The sequence below is a fragment of the Trachymyrmex cornetzi genome, unplaced genomic scaffold, assembly GCF_001594075.2.
Source record: "Trachymyrmex cornetzi isolate Tcor2-1 unplaced genomic scaffold, Tcor1.1 scaffold16, whole genome shotgun sequence".
Lineage (NCBI taxonomy): Eukaryota > Metazoa > Arthropoda > Insecta > Hymenoptera > Formicidae > Trachymyrmex > Trachymyrmex cornetzi.
Genome location: NW_017296201.1, coordinates 2,461,985 through 2,482,402, shown reverse-complemented (window position 1 = coordinate 2,482,402; position 20,418 = coordinate 2,461,985). Strand labels below are relative to the sequence as shown.

The 20,418-nt window shown below is 33.7% G+C and overlaps 2 protein-coding genes across 5 annotated transcripts in view; one reads left to right on the top strand and one right to left on the bottom strand.

Annotated features, from left to right (window-relative positions):
• Positions 1 to 2,642: 2,642 nt before the first annotated feature.
• Positions 2,643 to 5,387, bottom strand: Nipsnap (protein nipsnap). Of its 2 annotated transcripts, XM_018503746.1 has the most exons (6): positions 5,298 to 5,387; positions 4,974 to 5,191; positions 4,629 to 4,811; positions 3,612 to 3,780; positions 3,146 to 3,413; positions 2,643 to 3,045 (listed from the first exon to the last, which is right to left on the bottom strand). In XM_018503746.1, the coding sequence occupies exons 2-6, from the start codon at positions 5,057 to 5,059 to the stop codon at positions 2,897 to 2,899; spliced, it is 855 nt and encodes a 284-aa protein (XP_018359248.1). In that variant the 5' UTR covers positions 5,060 to 5,191; positions 5,298 to 5,387; the 3' UTR covers positions 2,643 to 2,896. The 2 variants fall into 2 exon arrangements, with proteins under 2 accessions (XP_018359248.1, XP_018359249.1); XM_018503747.1 differs by lacking the exon at positions 5,298 to 5,387 and having other exon boundaries at positions 4,974 to 5,291.
• Positions 5,388 to 7,935: 2,548 nt separating this feature from the next.
• The window catches only part of Tps1 (Trehalose-6-phosphate synthase 1), a 28,497-nt gene continuing 16,014 nt past the window's right edge, over positions 7,936 to 20,418 (top strand). Inside the window, exons 1-2 of one of the 3 annotated variants that reach the window (XM_018503979.1) lie at positions 7,936 to 8,106; positions 18,556 to 18,661. In XM_018503979.1, coding sequence (XP_018359481.1) covers positions 18,585 to 18,661 — 77 coding nt within the window. In that variant the 5' untranslated portion in view covers positions 7,936 to 8,106; positions 18,556 to 18,584. The other 2 variants (XM_018503977.1, XM_018503978.1) reach the window with 2 other exon arrangements.

Here is a 20,418-nt window from a genome sequence, read left to right as displayed (position 1 = left end):
ACCTGCCTTCACCGAGGAAGGTTCTATATAAAAGGAAATTGTTAAGTTTTATATGCACTTTTAATTATAGCACGAGTTGTGTCTCTGAGTTAAGTTGTATGTATGTAACAAAAGGATTATTCTCGACTATAGTCTGTGTAATCACTATAACTTGCTGAATACCCAATTTAGGAAATTAATTGTCGATGTTGCTAGAGTTTTGTAAATATTTATTCGCTTTACATAGAATTGCGATATGGAATTTTGATTATGATATTTAATATTTAGTGTGAAAGAGAGAGAGTGTCTATGTATGAGTGTGTGTATGTGTGTGCATGTACGTGCGTGCGTGCGTGTGTGTGCACGGAGAGAGAGATTTATAAAAATTTTCCAAAAACGTGTGCATGGCTAACTTTATCAGTTAACTTTGGAATGTGATAACTGGTAAGCTAGACAATTAATCATAGGCATAGCATATCAAATATCATAGTATCAAATTATGCTTGTGATTATTTGACGAGCTCGTTCTTCACTTACTTCCATTTAAGGTGTGATTTTTGTAATGCTGGTGATTTGTATTACGGTACAGTTCACCGTCATCAGATAGAAACGTAATATTTTTGAGATTGCTGTAATAATTACGATTCCAGTATCAATTATGTCTTCTTTATACATCGGCCAATTACAGGAATATTGTTTTTTTTTTGTACACGAAACACCGAAGTGAATGTAACTATATATACTTCAATACAATTTCTGGCTTTAATTAAAGATAAATCGTAACTCCTTTTTTTATTTTCGACATTTTTTTGAAGTACGCAGAGTAATAAGAATAGGCGTAGTCGTGTTACAAAATAAATACTATTGATACCATGGAAAGTAGAAAATACTTCAGACCGATCTACTAAACAAAAATTTTGTTAGACAAAATAATCTCCCACAGATATGTTTTATAAACATGAAAATATTGATATCTTTTAAAGACAGCCAAATAAAAATTCAATAACTATTTGTATTATTGTTAATTTGATTAAACAAGGCTAATTATAAGAAAGTACGTGTATTTATAAAATAGCGACAAGTAGATACGTTATTGATATTATTTAAGATCAAGTATGAATGTTACGTACATATAATTTTTTATTTCTGAAGGTACTTTCTATTTTCGATATTATTACACAGATTCTTATAATTTTTCTAGTTTGCTATTATGTAATTATGGAAAAAAAATTACAGCGCGATCCCTCCTCCTCAAAAAAAGGATGTTTATTTTAAAAATGCATCAGCATTATGAAAACAAGATTCATGTACGCGCGAAGTTGTATAAAATTTATGTTGGATTTATTCTCTAGCAAACCTGAAATTGATTTTTTTTAGTGAAATTTGGATCTAATTTCCTTTTTATCTTGATATATACCTTCTATAAGCTTTATTGGTAATTCCATTATAACTCATTCTTGCATTTTGCTGTTAGACAAAAACACTCACACCAATCAGCTTGCACTATATTTCGGTGGTAGAATGAGATTCCATGTATATACATAATGTGCATATTAAGGCAATTCTCAACAATACCATCTGTAATATTTATTCCTTATTCAATTTTGTTATGTGTATAGGTCTAGATTGAAAAATATTAACACGGAAAATTCTTAAAACAAATAATATTATATTTTAAGCACGTTAACTTTTTATTAATTGCAATTAAAGAGAATAATTGCATTAAGAATTTTCTGACAATGCTGAAGTGTTTTACATCGAATTGAATGTAATTGCCTGAGTGGGTGAGTTAATATTCGTAGTCAATATATGATCATACAACTCATCCGTAGCATGAGATAACGTATAATAGACTCTAATATATTCTCTCTATGTTTTATTAATATTATTTTATTATTATCTTTATTATTATATTAACACATAAAATGTAAATTTTGATCGAGATAGATATCTTACCATTGAGATACCAATATCTTTCTAATGAATAAATAATTGTGAAATGCATACGAAATGCGAATCGAGTCATAAACATTCTTAATAATTATTATACCAATATTCAATTTCGTTTTAACTTTAAGTAATATACACGCATTTTGTAACTAAATCGATTGGGGGAAAGAAACATGCGGTGATGCATCGCGTAAATTAAGGTTTAAACAGTTGAAACTGTTTAATCCAATACACAATACATATTAATAAGATAATAAAAATGAAAAATGTTAGAACTATGAATGCATTTTAATTCAACTTGCCGATCTTTTAAACGATATGTAGATTTTACTGATGATTTGTTTTTTATAAATTCAGGTACATCTTTTCTACTTATGTTATTATACTGTATTATCTATGCATTTTCGTAATATATATCAATTGTAATACGCAAAAATAGAAAAATATGGCAAATAAGAAAGTCGTTAGTAAAATCAAAACGTGTCCTATTGTCTTCCTATTGGATAGTTTGAAATTGATGAATGTAGATGAAGAAAAAAAAAGCGAAAGAATATAAAGATTATTCCTTTATATCTTTCTCTCTCTATACAGACATATATAATACATATGTTGTGATCCAACTGACATTTTGACAAAATGGCATGTTTTATATATAATATTTATACATATATATGTATATGTTATATATGTACATATGTATATGTATGTACATATACATATGTATATAAACAGTCGCTTTTGAAAGTGTATAACATCAAATAGTAACAAACTATTACATTCCTGCCAGTTGTAATACAACAAAAATTTGTAGCTTTTCTCATGCGCGTAAATAATTCATATACTTAAATCTACACAGTGTATACATGTAACAAATGTTTTTACAATATTACAATCCGTACATATATATATTTATAAGAAATAACTGGTATAATATACAAATGCATTTGTGTTCGCACCCGTTTAAATTTTATTTCGTAGGCGAGAACGAAGTTGGGTTTAATATGCGCGAGTGCATTTCTCTTATTAAAGGTACAGTATAAGCGACACACTCGTCCCAACCGGGCGATCTCCAAGCACTCTCACGCGTTTCTTTACGTGATTGAAGATCCTTGTAACCTGAGAAATAAAAACAAATATTATGCGACATGTATGAAAATGAATGAGCATAATGTACATAAAACAGCGTAATATAAACAATATGTGGTTTCACACTTACACCAAATATGATGTACATTGTACAATCTACCAATTTGTGAGAAGTAACCAGCAAACGGTTCGTCATTGTTGCGTCTATAATTAATAGCTTTAGCCCAATTGTTTCCCCATTCTATCATCGTGCCTGGTTGCAAACTATAACTACGTATTTCATATTTGTTTGGCCCTTTCCTTTTTGTCAGCGGTGGCCAATAACTGAACGCCAACAGATATTGCAAATGACGTGATCTTAAGTAATTCCCACGTTCCGTTTGCAGTCGTTGATAAGACTATAAAAATTAGGTTTTAGCCATCAATGTTCATTGCAACTGATCTGTTCTTTTCAGCTGAACTTTTTGCACTATTTATCTTTTTTCTTTTTCTTTCCTCATTGAAAAGAACAGATGAGTGATGCAAAAAATTCAGCTGAAAAGAATAGATCTATGTTTCTGGCATCTTTTCTTTGTATATTACAAAAGATTTCGTACCTCATCTTTAGAAAGCACAGCTTGTGTATGATCTATACGTTCGTAACCACCTGTGTACTGCCATAAATGTAAAGCCTGATCCAAGTCTCCTACTTCCACTGTCCACGAACCCATTAATTCGCAATTTAAATCAGATTTTTTTGAGTGTATCAGATTAACGTGTTCCTCACTGGAATGGTATAAAAAAAAAGATAAGGAGAAACGTACATGAAAACATTTAGCATCAGGCTTATTTAAAGTTTAACATTAATATATATTTTTCGATAATCTACTAAACCTACAAAAGTTATAAAACAAGTACATACAAATGATATCAATTAAATATATAATACTGTATAACAAAGAACACAAGTTTTAACTATATTTTAAAGAATTGCAATATCTATAAAGGCTAATATGCAATGGGTTCTTTGCTTTTACTTCTTACCTTTTTCATTCTTTGTAACTATTTTATCGACATCATGTGTTTCTTTTCAGATAGAATACAAAGTTATAAGATCAACATCAAGTTGAAGTTATTTTAAGGAAAAGCATGTCATTCAAAACACTTTTGGTGACGATTTTGTGATGAATTCTTGATACGATAATAATCTTAAATGATTTTTAATTAAAAGTTATTTAAAAATTATTATCGTGTCAAGAATTCATCACAAAATCGTTGTCAAAGTATATCGAAAGACATCACTATGATTTTTCCTAAAATTACTTCAACTTGGTGTCATCTTGATCTCATTATGATTTTGTGTTCTACCATTCTACCTGAATTGTCTTTTTTAAAATTCAACTTTTCTCTTAAAACGAAGAAACAGAAGAAGCAAAAAGACAAGAGGTAAAAATCAAGAAACATGAAGCAAAGAGTACACTGTTAGATTAGCCTTAAAGGGTAACAAACTACTAATAATAAAACAAATTAGAAGCGTCCTTGCATGCAGCTAAAGATCGATCCTATTGCATCGAATTTATAGGTCAGTGAACCATCACGCACTCGGATGCAAGGTCACAAAGATGTCGACTCACTAGTTGGCCAAGTATTTGTCAATCGAATCTGGCCGTATGTTTTGAGTGTGCAGTGCATAAATGACCTCCTTGTCGGAGAGCATTCGCGAGTGCGACTCTTTCGTGGGCTCGATCTTCCTCACCAGGAGTTTGCTCAGCCATCCTTCGCTGATGTCATAACGGATCGACGATCTCGTTAGATACCTACGAATTGATAATAGCTGTTAGTCAATCCGAGCAGCAGGTCCGTCACGCGCGCGCGGTTACGGACTCTCACGTACAGATCGCTCTCGCGTTAAGAAGTTAAAAAAAATTGCAAAAAACAATAACGACGATCATGTTCCGCACGAGTTCGCTTGTGCTTACCGCGCGGCTGCGAGCAACGGTAGATTCCTGTTGCCGGCGAGCACGCTCGTCACGGTACGAAACTCTCTCCTCAAAACGGCAGCCATTTCCTACTGGATCCCCACACACGAATCTCCCCGTCGTACTTCACCCGGTCGTGTTCGCGACTCTTCGCGATCCAGCTCCGGGAGTCGAGAGACTGCGGTGGGACTCGCGGCGCTCCCGATAGTCCCGATACTCTACGGAAAGCCACCAATTCGCACGGTCGGTTTATTTATATTCGTAATCTCCATGCGCGACACTTCCCGTTTTCTCTCTCCCTACACGAAAAAACCGACGACTTACCGTCATTGAGCTCGAGATGCGCGCAAATGCTGCAAATGCGTATGTATTATTGCGTACACGACGAACGTTGATAAACACTTGGCCACGCTGCGGAACACATCGCACGCAAGCGCGTACAACTTTAATTAAGAACGTCATTACGAGTCTACTTTTTCAGCTCAACTTTTTTCATGATTCAGCTTTCTTTCTTTTTCATGTTGGAGTTCGAGAAAAGGAGAAAAGATAAATTATGAGAAATCGAGCTGAAAAACATAAGCTTATATACAATTTATTTTTAAGGATTATTATAACATTCCAAATTAAACGTCCTCTCAGAGGAAAATTTTACTGGATATAATATATATATATTATACACGTGACATGTATTATCAAATAAAATTTTCCTTGGAGAGGACGTTTCGCAAGCGGAACAACAATAAGTCATTATAAGTCATAATGATCAAAATGATTCCAAAATGATCATTAAAAGTCATTTTTCAATCATTTCCGATTTATTTTAATATTATCGTTATTTGTTTTGCTTGAGTTTGGAACGTAATCTTAAGGCTGTTCTACAATGTATTTTTTGTTTCCTGTTTCTTGCCTTTTGCTATTTTGTACATCTTGTCTTTTTGCTCCTTATCCGGTTTTTCATTTTATATCGCCCGAGATAAAAGTTAACTTCGAAAGAAACAAGAAATACATAGCAAGAAATACAATTATCGATAAAACGGTTGCAAAGGAGAAAAAAGTAAAATGTAAAAAACAAGTAACAGGAAACATAGCGCACATTGTAGAATAGGCTTTACTTTCGGTAGACAGATTTATGTGAGGTCAAACATAAATCTCTTAAGATGCTCAAACAATCATACTTATCGCGAGAAAATATTCCAGACAAATGAAATTTAAAATGTTATTATAAAAGTTATCATCACGAAGATATTCCAATTAATAAGAGACAGCGAGACTTTAATTTTAATAAACCACAATGGATTAAAAATATTAAAATGAAATGAAATTTTATCTATCTGAATGCGTATTTTAAATAACAAAAACTTTCTTGAATTCAATTGGATTAAATTGGATTGAATTGAATTCAACTGGATTCAATTGGATTGAAAGACTGCATTTCCTATTCAAAATGAATTGAGAAGTATTCAGATGAGGCACAGAAAAAAAATTAAATATTATTTTTATATTGAAATTAAGGCATAGAAATGTGCTTCATGCAATTCCTAAATATAATAAATACATTCGGATTGAAAAGGATTCATTTTAATGTTCGCGAATACATATATCTCTAAAAATTTGATTCTATTTCAGTCCATTTCAAACCATTCTCATTTACTGCGTTGAGATACACATTTTTCGAATCATTGTATCTATTGAAAAGAAAAATATATATAGTTCGATAAAAAGTACCCAGAATTGGAATTAATATAATAAGTTCTTCAAGATTCTCACATCGTCAAATTTACCAGATTATAACTCAGTAAGAAATAACAATGGAATCGATGTCGAATCGATTCGATGTCAATTTCATTGTCATTCTCACTGGGTAAGAAAATGTATTCCAACCAAAGGTAACGATTACAATCGAAATACGTATTTTTTTAATTTCTTGATTTTAATTTTTTAAATTTCTTAATTTTCGAAAACTCGGCAACTTTATAACGAATATAGACAAAATATAAATTTCTCGTCTCTACAAAATAATTTGAATGAAATAATTCAAATTAATCAAATATTTAATTCACACGATAATTTAATTAACGAATTTAATTTTTAACTAAATATATATATATATATATAATTTTAATAGTAAAATTTCACGAATCAATAATCACACACAAATATGATATATTTCGACGGGTTTAAAGGCCGGTAGAATAACGAGAAAACTCGATTTATACTTCATTTGCAGTGCAGATACATATCTGCACTCTATAGTATATTAATGTCTTGTAAAAGAAATATTTTGCCATGAAACTTTTTCTGACTTATATTTTGCGAAGCTATAAAGTTTTCTAAAGAGCTGGATCTTGCAATTTGGCTTTTAAAATAATAATAAATAAAATTATCTGCACCTTAAATGCAAAAATGGTACAAATACAGTGAGGTATCAAAACAAATTTTTATTTTATCCTTTTTTTAAAAAAAAACGCTCTTGAAAAACACGACTTTTCTGAATATCGTAACCGCGTTGCAATTTTCTTAATATTTTAGCCGTAATTTAATTTGGGAAAAATAATTTTTTTCCCTTTCCTTGCAAAAGTTTGTGCTGCGGCCTTTAGGTCTGTTCGAATTGCTTACACTTTTTAGTTTTTATACAGTATCTTCGGTTTCTTTCTCATTAACGTCCGAATATATATTTACCTCATTTTAAGCACAAAAATTTTAAAGATTTTAAAGAATTTCAAGCAACGCGAACAAACCTTTTATCTCATTTTAAGTGCAAAATTTTTTGAACATTCAAGCACACAACGGCTTACATATATTTGACACTAGTGCCTAGGAAATTGTTCCGTTCACCGTTGGCAGGCCGTGCAAGGCCATTATCGATTCAAGCGGCTAGCTTCACTCGGTTAGAAACTTGGCGAAGGAGGGCACCAGTTATAGCCGGAGCTGGCTGGTGTTACCTTCTCAAAAAAGCATCTCTCGTGAAGATACTAATCGGCGCCGCTACTGTCGCCATCATCGCGTCATTTGCCGGTACATGCACAGTATCTTCGAAAAGGTCCAGTTTCGTCATTCGGAAGAACACCGAGGACGCACTTTACGTCCACGCTGTCACACGAAACACGAAATAAAGGACGACAATCGAGTTGAGGTGGGTGTCCCCAGGTCGACCTGTCAGTTTTGCCGTCTGATGAAAACCGTCCGGTCGGTCGATTGGCTGATGGCTAAAAGAACGTTGTCAGTCATCGCACGCGCGTTCATCGCTGATTTCGTTTTTTTCACGCTTTTTTTTTGCGGCTCTTATCACTCATCGCGCTTCTTGTAAATTAAAGGTTGAAAGTACCAAAAGGTACAACTGCGCAAAAACAATGTTTGAACGGAGCGAGCCGGACTTCTGCGCGCTGCGTATTTTTTTTTCTTCGGAGCATACCTATATAAGCGTTCTCTATATTCCTTTATAATTTAATCGAAATTGAAATCGCTGGGCTTACGATTTCACATGCACTAAACTCCGATTAACTAAAAGATTAACTTGATCGACTTGTGTCCATTTTTCTACTAATGTAGAATAACTTTAATTTCGTTTAATATTCTTTATCTTTTTCTAATTCTTAGAACTAGGAAAGGATAAAAAGTAAATTAAGATTAAAGGTAATCTATATGGGCAGGAATAGACATTATGTTATATTTCTACTAATGTAGATTATCTTTAATTTCGGTTTTATTTAATATTCTTTGTCCTTTTCTAATTCTTAGAATTAAAAGACGATAAAAAACAAGTTAAACTAAGATTAAAATTAATCTACACTGATAAAAATGGGCATATAAATGTAAAGATTAATTTTAATTTATACAATTTGATTACATATAAAGTAACTTTAATTTATATAAATTTTATCTAATTTGTATAAAGTTAATCTATCTTGGTAAAAATTGACATTAGACTCATTTCACAATACCAATGTAGATTAACTTAATCTCTGTTTATAATTTACTTTTTATCTGTTTTTAATTCTTAGAAGTAGAATATAAAAAGTTAATTAAATTAGAATTGAAATTTATTTAATCAGAATCAATGAATTGTATAATTAGGAATTTTGCTGTAAGCGATTCTGTCGGTCAGTTTAATCGGAATTTGAAATCGTTCTAAATATTGACGCTGTTATAGATGAAGTTACGTAATAATGATAAAGAGATAATATTATCTTGATTGATAGAAATATAAAATTATATCATCGTATTATTAGCGAAAGTATACACAAATTTTATCGCTTAAAGCGCTCATATTATGTTGCTGCACTTTGATATATGTATTTACGTACAACAATACAATCTGTAGCACTGAAACATGATCGGTCAAATTCACAGTATGTTAACTCGCAATGGCAATGACTCATTTTTCAGTTTATCTACGTTCTGTTTATCTTATGGAAAACTGACCTCGGAAAACGAACCGTACCGTGCGATTTCGAAATCTACCTGCAACTTGGACCGAGAACTTGATCAAGATTCAATTTGGCGCGATGCCGAGAAATCTGCGCGAAAGGTATAAAATAGAGATGCGCGTGAATTATATAGTACGATGCGAGGAAGAACCGCATGAGTCAGTTTGCCACGCGGTTTTTTTTTTACGTCGATGTCGTCATTCCGGTGTCACTGAATGCACACGTCCGCGAGCGAGCCACGTACAAAAAAATTATTGGCGATATAAGGCCCAGTTTCACAACTCACGGTTAACTCTTAACCGAGGTTCAACTTATTTCTCATCTTTTTCCAATTCTAGAATTGAAAAGAGATAATGAATAAGTTGAACCTCGCGGTTAAGAGTTAACCGTCAGTTGTGAAACTGGGCCTAAATCGCCACGAGTGTGAGACAGATTCACATGTGTATCTACCGAATTAATTTCGTCCACGCACTCTCGAACGACAACCTTGGCTTCCCCCGATCGTTTGCTGAGAACGAATGAGAAGCGATTTTCTTAATTACATTCTTTCGCTTTTGAAGAGGTAAGTCTGCAACGCAAGCCTCAGAAAAAGAAGAAATGATTATCGCGGGAAGAAAGTGCACTTCGAAAAGATCGATCTATTATAGACGTAACAAGGTGGTTCCTGACGGCAATGTATGCCAATATTAGCAAATATTACACACACATAACATGCATAATTATATATATTCTATATAAATGTAGGCCAGTATTTGGCGAATATACGATAAAGTTGGCGTATATTGGTCATGTTTGAAACCGCCTTAATAAGAATAGACTACTGTGCATTCCTATGAAGTTGCCACTAGGTCTGTTTTCGTTGCTTATTTACTTTGCTTTCTCTCTCTTCAACGTTATATATACTTATCTCCTTTTAAATGCAAAAATCTTTTGAAATTTCGAGCAAAGCGAGCAAATCTAGTATCAATTTGAAAAGAGTGAAGGAACTTGAATTATATTGATCTTTCTTTCTAAATATTGGATTGAAGAAAGATGCTAATACAATTCAATTCTTTCTAATATATACGTATAGTCTAAATAAGTTTATCGAATTTTATCGAATTTTAGCGAAATTTAGCGTCTTTTTATTGTTAACAGCCGATTGAATCGCAAAAACCCGTTGACTTTTCGCGCTCAATCTTTACGTCAAGTATCAAACAGAAATTTGCCGAATCATTTTGCGCAATTTCTTGGTCACCGATTATTTCCGATTTTGATTACGAAAGATTTGGATATAACCGATTCATATAAATGGAATGCGCCCACACATTCGTTTTATTTCTAAAGAGCTCTTCCAACACATGCGTTGTTTCGATTTTACATAATAAGATGCTAGACAGCGTCTTGTGACAAACACAGAGCACGTGAACTCTCGAATTCCCAAGAACCCTATCATACCGATACGGAGAACATATTTAAGTATTTTGATTTTATGTATTTTTTATGATATTTGTGTTTATACATATTAATTCAAAATAAGAAAAGATCATTAGCAAAGTTTTAACTCTTCAAAATGTATTTATGCACGTTATTATCCTGTATTCTTTTTCTTCGACTTGAAATTATTTATTTAAAAAGTTGGACTTTACGTTATTTCCGTTATGTCTGCGTTTATAGTTAATTTAACCCTAATCGGTATTTGCGGGTCTAGTGGACTTGGATGTTTTTTTCAACTATATTATGAAAAATTATTTATAATATATATTTTTAAAACCTTACATACTTTTAAATTACATAATCTTATTCCTCAAATTTTGAGCTATAACATGAAAAAAATTGTTCAATTAAATTAACTTTAAGTAAAGATACATTTAAAAAGTATACTGATCTGTCACGAATACCAATTAACTTTTTAAGGGCGAGTGTTGCAAATTTTAACATACACTTTAAAATTAAATTCGGGATTAATTTGAGATTTTTGCAAATTAGTTATACTTAAGGCTCCTGAGTAGTCACCTTAATTATATTATAACCCAGCAAACGAGAAATTATTGAAAAATGTTAAAAATTATTTATTGAAATGATGTCGAATTAAGTTTTCGAATTTTTTAAATTATTTTCCGTAATCAGTAATTATGGATGTTTATTTAATTTCCGTATCTCATCCAATGTGCATAGGAATGAAACATGCGACCAATCCGGTCGAATCCGTAATTACGTATTGGTAATTTACATGTATTTGACCCAATATTCAACGCAATGAACGTGCGACTAATTCGTTTGAATTTAACGTGCGGTAATGAAGAATTGTTTTGGGGAGACCCATGAAATGCTAGTCACCGATCTCGGCAAGTAATATCGTTGAATAATATGCACCGAGGTAATGTACACTGCTTTCCATTTGATGACACAAATCGACACAAATCGACACAAGCGTCGTTCTATCCTTCTTGATATTCAGAGAGTGACAAAGATAGAACGACACTTGTGTCGACTTGTGTCGACTGTGTCTTCTAAAAGGAAAGCAGCCATAGTGTGCCTTCCAACAAGCGACACAAATGACACGATGTGACACAATGGATCATTACATCCTTATTGTTCACCAATATTAAACAAAGATGACCTGATCACATGTCGCAGTGTCGCTTGTTGGAAGGCACATATACATAAGTCGTTACCTCCTAAACAAAAACTCTGGTGTGATTATGTGATATACAGAGTGTGTAACATTGCGAATTCACGGTAAGATAATTTCTAGACATAACTCCGGCCACGACAGTGCAGGTTATATCCGGGAGTCACTCTGTTCCTTTATAAATCCGTAATGTTGTATTATACTCTGTGTATAGTACTAGGGCTCATTTGAGAAGAAACATTCATATATCTGTGATCACCTTGGTGCATGCTCTCGTTGTTCAAACCTGACCAATGCAATTCGGTCCGAGATTTCGGACCGATTTTTAGCATCGTGGATACAAGACTTTCAGAGAATATCTCTCTCCTATCTTTTTTATCGAAGCTCGACATTAATTTCGCATAGAGTTTGAACTCTATTATTTTTTATTGTAAGGATAATAACGTAAGAAATGTCAACCTAGTTGTTAAACGTTAATTAAAAATCCTGATGTGCTCCTTTTCAAAATTAAAAGACGCCGATGACCCTCGATTGTCTTAGTACTTAGTAAATAAAGCAAGTTCTTGCTTCATTACCTTGGCACATATTCTTTTCTTATGTCTTCGATAATACTTCTTCTGTCAATCGAAGTTGTCCGTCTTCAATGCAAACATGCAATTGAAAATTAAAATCGACAATCGAACAGCGATGAATGATAAATCAACGTATAACTCATGAAAATAGTTCAACAAGAAAGACAATGATGATTAAAAAAGTACTTATTTCTTTATTATAAAGGAACATTTAAGGAAAAATCTGGGCAAACTTTGATTTAATTTAAATTCTGCAGCATTATTTTATAATATCGCTTCTCATTTTCTTGTCTCGATTATTCACTTTCAAAAATACTTTCGAGCTTGTATAATCAGATAAAAAATCGCACACTTCGACAATTACTCGTGATTCACATTTTAATGCTTCGAAACGTTTAACATGAACGCTTATCGTGGTTGAGAGGTCACGTTGATTCTATTGTGCATTCCAACGTCCAACGTTTATCTGCGAAATAGATTTATTCATAGATCAAATAAGTACATCCGGAACGCTATCGCGTAATAAACTTATTTACGAGACATAAAAGTTAAATAAAAGTAAAAAATATAATTTTGTATAAAAAACAGATTAGATAACCACCGAAAGCCGGGGAATCCGAAAGAAAATCAATGTTGAGCCGGCGTATTAATCCGATTAAAATATTTTAATCGCAACAATACAGCCAGTGCTGATTAGCTACAATTAACCTGTGCTATTATCGTTTTACGTTTAGATTATATTTTAGATCCTAAAGAAAGATTACAATGATTTGAATTTTTCAATAAGATATCTACAATAATATAAATATAATCGATTTTTACAACATCGATTTTGACAACATTTTATCTTTATGATTTTCGTTGATAATAAAAACGATCGCAAAAGCATTAAGTTGTTAAACTAATAGCTTTGAACATATGCATGTATAAATATTATAAAGTTTTTTATTTCAACAATTCAATTTTTTATTTCTTTGTATTTCTTTAAAGAGTTTAGAGCTTTAAAGTGTCACTTTAGATCTTCTATCATTTACATTAAAATTCCGGATAGAATTAGAGTAACACTTATGTTAAAATTCTGTTCATAATTTTGTATTATCTACAAAAACCATTGAAGAATTTAAATACGCGCGACACATAAAATATTAAAACGCATCGCGTATAAAATTAGAAAAAGAATTCTATCCTGGAATCTTACACAAAGTTATGGAAGTAAGATAAGTTAACTGTACAAATTTCGTGAAACTGGAAAAATTCGATCGTCGCAATAAATATTGATGCCTTACATTCTATCGAGAAAACAAAACAACACTCAACCATATGAACAGTTCTAAAATTTCCATCAAGCAGTATAAACAAAAACTACACGCGACTGAAATATTTCCATAATCGCCTATTGACGGACAACCCGGCATACGTGCAGCTTCCAATGCGAAATGAACGGTGATGTGCACGCGTGCATGTGCATACATATTCTTTTACCTTCTATTGCGAATATCGCGTAATTCAAGTACTTCATTTATTTACATATGATTGTTTATCCGGGGCTGCGTTCGGAAAATACGCTCTTAACGCTATTTTATCCTTGTTTTACTTTGATGAATGATAATGACAGAATGTGAGAGAGAGAGAGAGAGAGAGAGAGAGAGAGAGAGAGAGAGAGAGAGAGAGAGACAACAGCGCCGATAGCAAATTACTTTAGAATTTGATATGTCCATATCGGTGTTATGCTTGTGTCACACTACGCATTGAAAAGATTCAGGATTGCGAATTAAAGATTAGAATTCGACCAAGGTTCAGGTAATTTTAATTTTAATCCGTTTTGTTCTAATTCTAAGAATTTTTTCATTAAGATTTGATTAAGTGGGGGGGGGGGGGGCGTCTAACGTTTACCTAGCTGGCCCCGCCACTTAACCAAATCTTAATGAAAAAATTATGGAATAATGCGCTATTTATGCGCTACCCATATCCGCAAAATAAAATTTCTGCGCTCATTTCGTTTAGCTAAAAAAAATTTTTTTGTGGGGGCCTAAGTAGGCAATCAATCAGCCCCCCCACCTGTTCAAAACAACCGATTTGGAAAATTGAATACACAAGATTTATGCGCCACTATTTCCAGGCATTTTTGATGGTTGCGCTGCAACCCTTAAGGCACTTCTCTCTTGGAGCGGACAGTCATATTCACCCCTAAGTCGTTTAAAATTGCAAAATTAAATACACTGACTGTGCAAAACAATTCTTTGATTTATGAAGTGTCACAAGTGCTCCGTCGGAATTTTCGTTTGCTCACTCTCAGTTCAAAAGTTATACGAAATTTAAAATATTAAAAAATCGAATATTTTTTTCTGCATTCATTTGCTCTTCGTTTGCTCACGAATGCTCGCATTCGAACGGAATGAGCGCAACAATTTTTTTTTGTGGATATAGGTAGCGCATAAATAGCGCATTATTCCATAATTTTTTCATTAAAATTTGGTTAAGTGGAGGAGCCAGCTAGGCAAACGTTAAGAGACATCTGTTTAGCTGGCCCCCAACCCCTCCCCCCCTCCATCCTTCAATGGTCGACGAGTCAGATAATTTTAATTTCAATCTGTTTTGTTTTGATTGATTGAATAATCTTCAATTCTCAATCCTCAATCTCCAATGCGTAATATGACACAAGCTTTATATTTAATATATATATATATATATATGCTTAATACATTTACAAATCCAAGTCACATATTTAGAATCGTTATTTAAAATTTGCGAGTACATATCGGTTGTTTTGAGCATAAAAATTGGTACAAAAATTCAACGTCAAAAGAGATATTATTTCTTCAATTAAAACATGAAAAGAATGGTTTTGCTCAAGTATCTAAAAATTCTAGTAGAAATTTATTGGAAATACATTAATTAAATTTTGGGCATATATTGGATCAATATTGAGCTAATATCTGGGCAATATTGTGCCAATAATTAGGTATGCTACTATGGAATTTAGCTGGATACAGACCTGAAAATAATTTTGTTGGACCATCAAAATAATTACGTAGGAAATTGATTGCTAGAATATCAAAAATCTAAATCATTATGCTTTCCTACGTAATTATTTCTTGTAAAAACTTAGTAATTATTTTTATAATTTATCAAAATTATTTTCAGATCTATAGATCTGCAAATAATTTTGTTGGATCATCAAAATAATTATGTAGAAAATTCATTACTGGAATGTCTTTTTGCAGCATTATTTATCACTTGAGTGTTTCTTACAATTATTTTTATGGTCCAACAAATTACGTTCACATTTTTATCTACCTAAAGTTTTAGATAACAAAATTGTTCTTTTCGCATACAATTTGAAGAAACGTTATCTCTTTGTGCTAGAAGTGTCACGACCAACGGAGAATGACGTCGAATCATTTTTAGCAAGATCGTTCTTTTCGTGTAGCTAGTCTCCCCTCTCTCTCTTGTTTTTCGCTCGTGCGTCATTAATGTACCCGCAAAGATGTAAATACTTCCGCGTAGATTAAAATGCGCGCACCGCGTGCGCGACGCGTGCCAATTTTCCGCATTTTGCCCGTGAGCCCGCCGATGACGACAATGATGAAGACGACGACGACGGCAACGACGGTGACACGCATTCGCAACGTGACGATAACATTTTTTTCAGATGTATTTGCATCACAGCTTTCGGCTAAAAACGCGCTTAGCGTCGAGGCGCGAATAATTCATCATAAATCTTTTTCCGAATTCAACCGCGAAAAAACACTAATTAAATCTTTCGATAATCACTCCAATTTCCACGTCACCATATTTATATAGTACTCACTTAGAAAGAAAGACGCATAATGTCATGTTTTTTTACTTTAGTTATATATCGATAATTCCAAGATCTTCAAAGCCCACGAAGAGTCGTTTTCACCCATATTGGAGTGTTAATCCTTAACTCTGATGAGGCTCTCACACGTCGTGATCTTACCGAAGCAATTTGTCGATAAAACACTATTTCAGTTATCTAGATTCAATGGGAAGAGTAAAATATTATCTTATCTTATGTAAAGAACATCGAACAATCGGTAGTAATTTAGAAACAAGGTTGTTTGCACGCCAAACGGAAAAATATTTATGCATGGAAAACACAATTTTGCTAAAGTATTTGAAAATTTAGGTAGATATAGATCTAAAAATAATTTTGTTGGATCATCAAAATAATCATGTAAAATGATTGTCAAAATTTTTTCCAACATTGCTCATTATGTTTTAGTGTCCTAAATACTTTCTAAATTCTTTAGAGTGGAATCTCACTCTAAAGAGTAAAAATTGAGCTAGTCTTGAAAAAAACTCAAAATTTCCAGTCTTTAACAGTAAGAATTTACTCCTTAGAGAATTTTAGAGAATAATTATTTTGATGGTCGAACGAAATTATTTTCAGGACCATTTTCAGATACTTCAGCAAAATCGTTCTTTCCGTGATAAACTTGCTTCATCAATTTTATCTCGAAAATGGTGTCTTTACATGAAAAAAAATATTTAGTTGAATTAATTGGAATTCTGATGGAAAATGAATGATCAGAATTCTGGTCTACTAGATTTCTGGTTAAATCTACTAGAATTTCAGCAGATTTAACCAAACATCTAACAGATTTAATCCAAATTCTGGATCGTTCACCAAAATTCCAGTTGATTCATCGTTTTTTTCCCGTCAATTACAAATTAAAGATCCAATTCAGCCACGAGATGACAAATTTTGAATTGGCCCATCGATTTTATCAACTTCAATAAATTAGAATGAGTAAGATAGTGTTAGAATGAGATATAGCATATTTAAAAAAGACAGTATATACAGTCTCCTTTTTCACTCTTTTTTTTTTAACAAAATTGCTCGTCAAATTGCTAACCAAATTCTATTATAGTCTCTATTACAAATTAAATTGTTCGCGGTAAAACAAATTATCTACCAAAAAATCTTGATATAACGCAGACGTCATACACGAGAGAAGGCGGTTCATTCGCAAGGTGAAGAACGCGACCACGATCGATTAGCGATTCGCGGTTAGTGATCGATCATGCATTCAGGAGCGCGTTTCGAACATTCGTCACGTGGCCGCGGCCGAAATCGTCGCCGTCGAAGATCCGGTCTCGAAGTAGCAGAGAATATCGCGGATCGGAGCGGGCGGTCCCCGCGATATCTTGCGTTCTCGGAACGGGACGCGGGGTGTTACCCCGGTGTGTTTACATGGCATCTGACGGTGGTGGTGACCACGACATCTCGGTCGCGGAGAGCGTTGTTTGATCGCGCAATGACGGCGACGGCGGTCGAGAGGGCGGCCGGTCGCGCGCGGGTGGTGGTTGAAAGGTCGCGGCCTCCGTCATTGATATGGTTACAGAGAGCGCACTTTGGACCAAACGGTCGTACCGACTTAAGAGGAATAAAGCGCGACGGCGTTAGTTGACTTCAGTTTAGTGTCATCCTGGCTGCGTAACGCGACGCATCGTGCAACCCGACCAACCCGCTCCCCACACTTACCTTTTTTAATATTTTTTCCCCCACCCTTTACTTTTCGCTCTCTCTCTCTCTCTCTCTCTTTCTCTTTTTCTCTCTGTCTCTCTCCTTCCGCAATCTATAAACCGGCGAGAAATAAAACGCCGGTGAATCATGGACCCTGGCCAAGAGCGACAGTAAACTGCAACCGCGAAAAGATTTTCGCGCACGAGATAATTAGGCGAGGGATTCAGGCGCACCCGGAGCCGATTTCTGATAGACGAAAAGAGAAAGAGAAAGAAAGAGAGAGAGAGAGAGACAATAAAAGAGCCGCATCTTTTTATCGAGTCGCGTTGAACGCACGTGACTCTTGACGTTTCGCGTTGGCAAGGACGACCGTGTTGAGAAACCACGGCCACCAAACATTCCGCCACGCGCTTCCCACCTTCACGTTCCCGCGTGAGCCCGTCGCGATACTATACTGACACCACCATGTGGTCCATAGAACCGGGCAGCTTCACCTCCAACGGGAGCATGATCGTCGTGAGCAACAGGTTGCCATTTGTGCTGAAAAGGAACGAGATAACCGGTCAGCTGGAGCGCAAAGCCAGGTGAGTGTCGCTTTCTTTCCCTCCCTCTCTGAATTCTTTGGAGTAGAACCTCACTTGAAAAAAAAACCGAGCTACTTTTTCTCAATTTTCAATCTTTAAGGGTGGGATTTCACTCTTCAGAGTGAAATTTATTCTAAAAGTTTTAGAGAATCTCTCTGGGTGTGACCAGAGTCTGTGTTTGAAGCATTGGATTGACCGATTCAAAGGAAAGCATTTTACTAATTGGTCAGTCATAGGATGCTTCAAAGCATTTGTAACATTGTTGACTGTATTATCTTTCTAGTGAAAAAATGCGTGAAATCAAAGACATAGAGTATGGACTACGTAAAATTGAGGGACATAAATAAGAGGAATATCTCTTTCCATTCAATGATGTAATGAGAGGGAATCGACCATCTTCCTCTCTCATTTTTGTTAATCACATTTGCTATACTCTTTACATACGAATGGCGTAGTCCATGCTCTATGAGTTTATGAATTTGCGCGAGACCACGTGCAAATCGAATGACAGTCGCGAAAAGAGAGAGGACTTGGCTGTCACTCCGTATTCAATGTTTGTCGCGAGTGTTTGCGTCTTGAACGGCGTGATTGTATGATGATTTATGCGGTCGCATAAATCAGTTCTTTAAAAAAATCTCATTTCTTACACTTTAATTGATTCTTAGTACACACGATTCGGTCATTCGTGACATTCTGACGTTCTATACATTTCTTTTCTACTAAAACTAGGAATAGTTTATTAAGTAATTAGCTATAATATTTATATAAAATTTTGTAAATACACAATCTTATATAAATACTTTCTGTATAAAGATGTTAAAATATACGTAAGAATTATTTAATATAATTTTTGTATATTTATTAAAGTGATGAAAATTAACCCAGGATGACTCGTGTGTAAAGGACCGAAAAATTATCGTGTGTACTAATACATAAATTAATACATAAATGACTGAAACTTCGCGATATGGTTTATGCAAATCATCATGTAGTACTCGCTATTTTAAACTACGAAGTTCTGTTTTTGTATGTCTATTTTTATACACTGAGACAACACGTATTATATATCTCACGCATTTGCGTATATACATCGCATTTTCTTTTGTGATAACCAGATGGACTGTACTATTATTGTAGCTATTACTCGAGCGATTCCTTTTTAAGATCGTAATGTCATTTGCAACATTCAAAGTTGTCGACATTCATGTCACTTACATCTCGTTTTTTATATATTTAACTGAAAAACCGTGGCTTGAGATAACGAATACGACAAATTACTTGTGATTATGTGTCGTCTTTGGAGTTACATCATTCGCTACTGTCGTTATCTTTACATAAGATACAGTCAAACTACAGGATATTTCTATAGCATAACAATGATTTGTATCTTACGGATTTGTATACACCGACTTGTTCTCTCGTCTCGATCGCATTTAACCTTTTCAAAGTAAAAATACGTAACGCGATTAGCAAGATGGAGTTTATTAAAAGAGTTTAATGCCCGTTTCCACTCTAATATAACTTTAAGCTTGATTTAACTTACTCTTTTTCTTTTTCTAATTCTAAAAATTAATCTACATTAGAAAAAAACGGGTCGTAACAATTTTTTTAAATATTTTGAATCAGTTTGATCTTGAAATTTAATTTTTTTTCATGCAGAGCGAATTATTGTAAAAAAATTTATAATTATGAAAATACTGTGTTCATAATTATCTAAAATAAGATCATTTTCTTAATAACGCGTGGAAAATTATAAG

Excerpts from the sequence above, each read along its gene's own strand:
- Nipsnap (XM_018503746.1), bottom strand. The coding sequence starts at position 5,059 with ATGGCTGCCGTTTTGAGGAGAGAGTTTCGTACCGTGACGAGCGTGCTC. Across the intron at positions 4,812-4,973 it reads CCGTTGCTCGCAGCCGCGCG|GTATCTAACGAGATCGTCGA; the intron begins GTAAGCACAAGC and ends ATCAATTCGTAG. Across the intron at positions 3,414-3,611 it reads CTGTGCTTTCTAAAGATGAG|TCTTATCAACGACTGCAAAC; the intron begins GTACGAAATCTT and ends TAATTTTTATAG.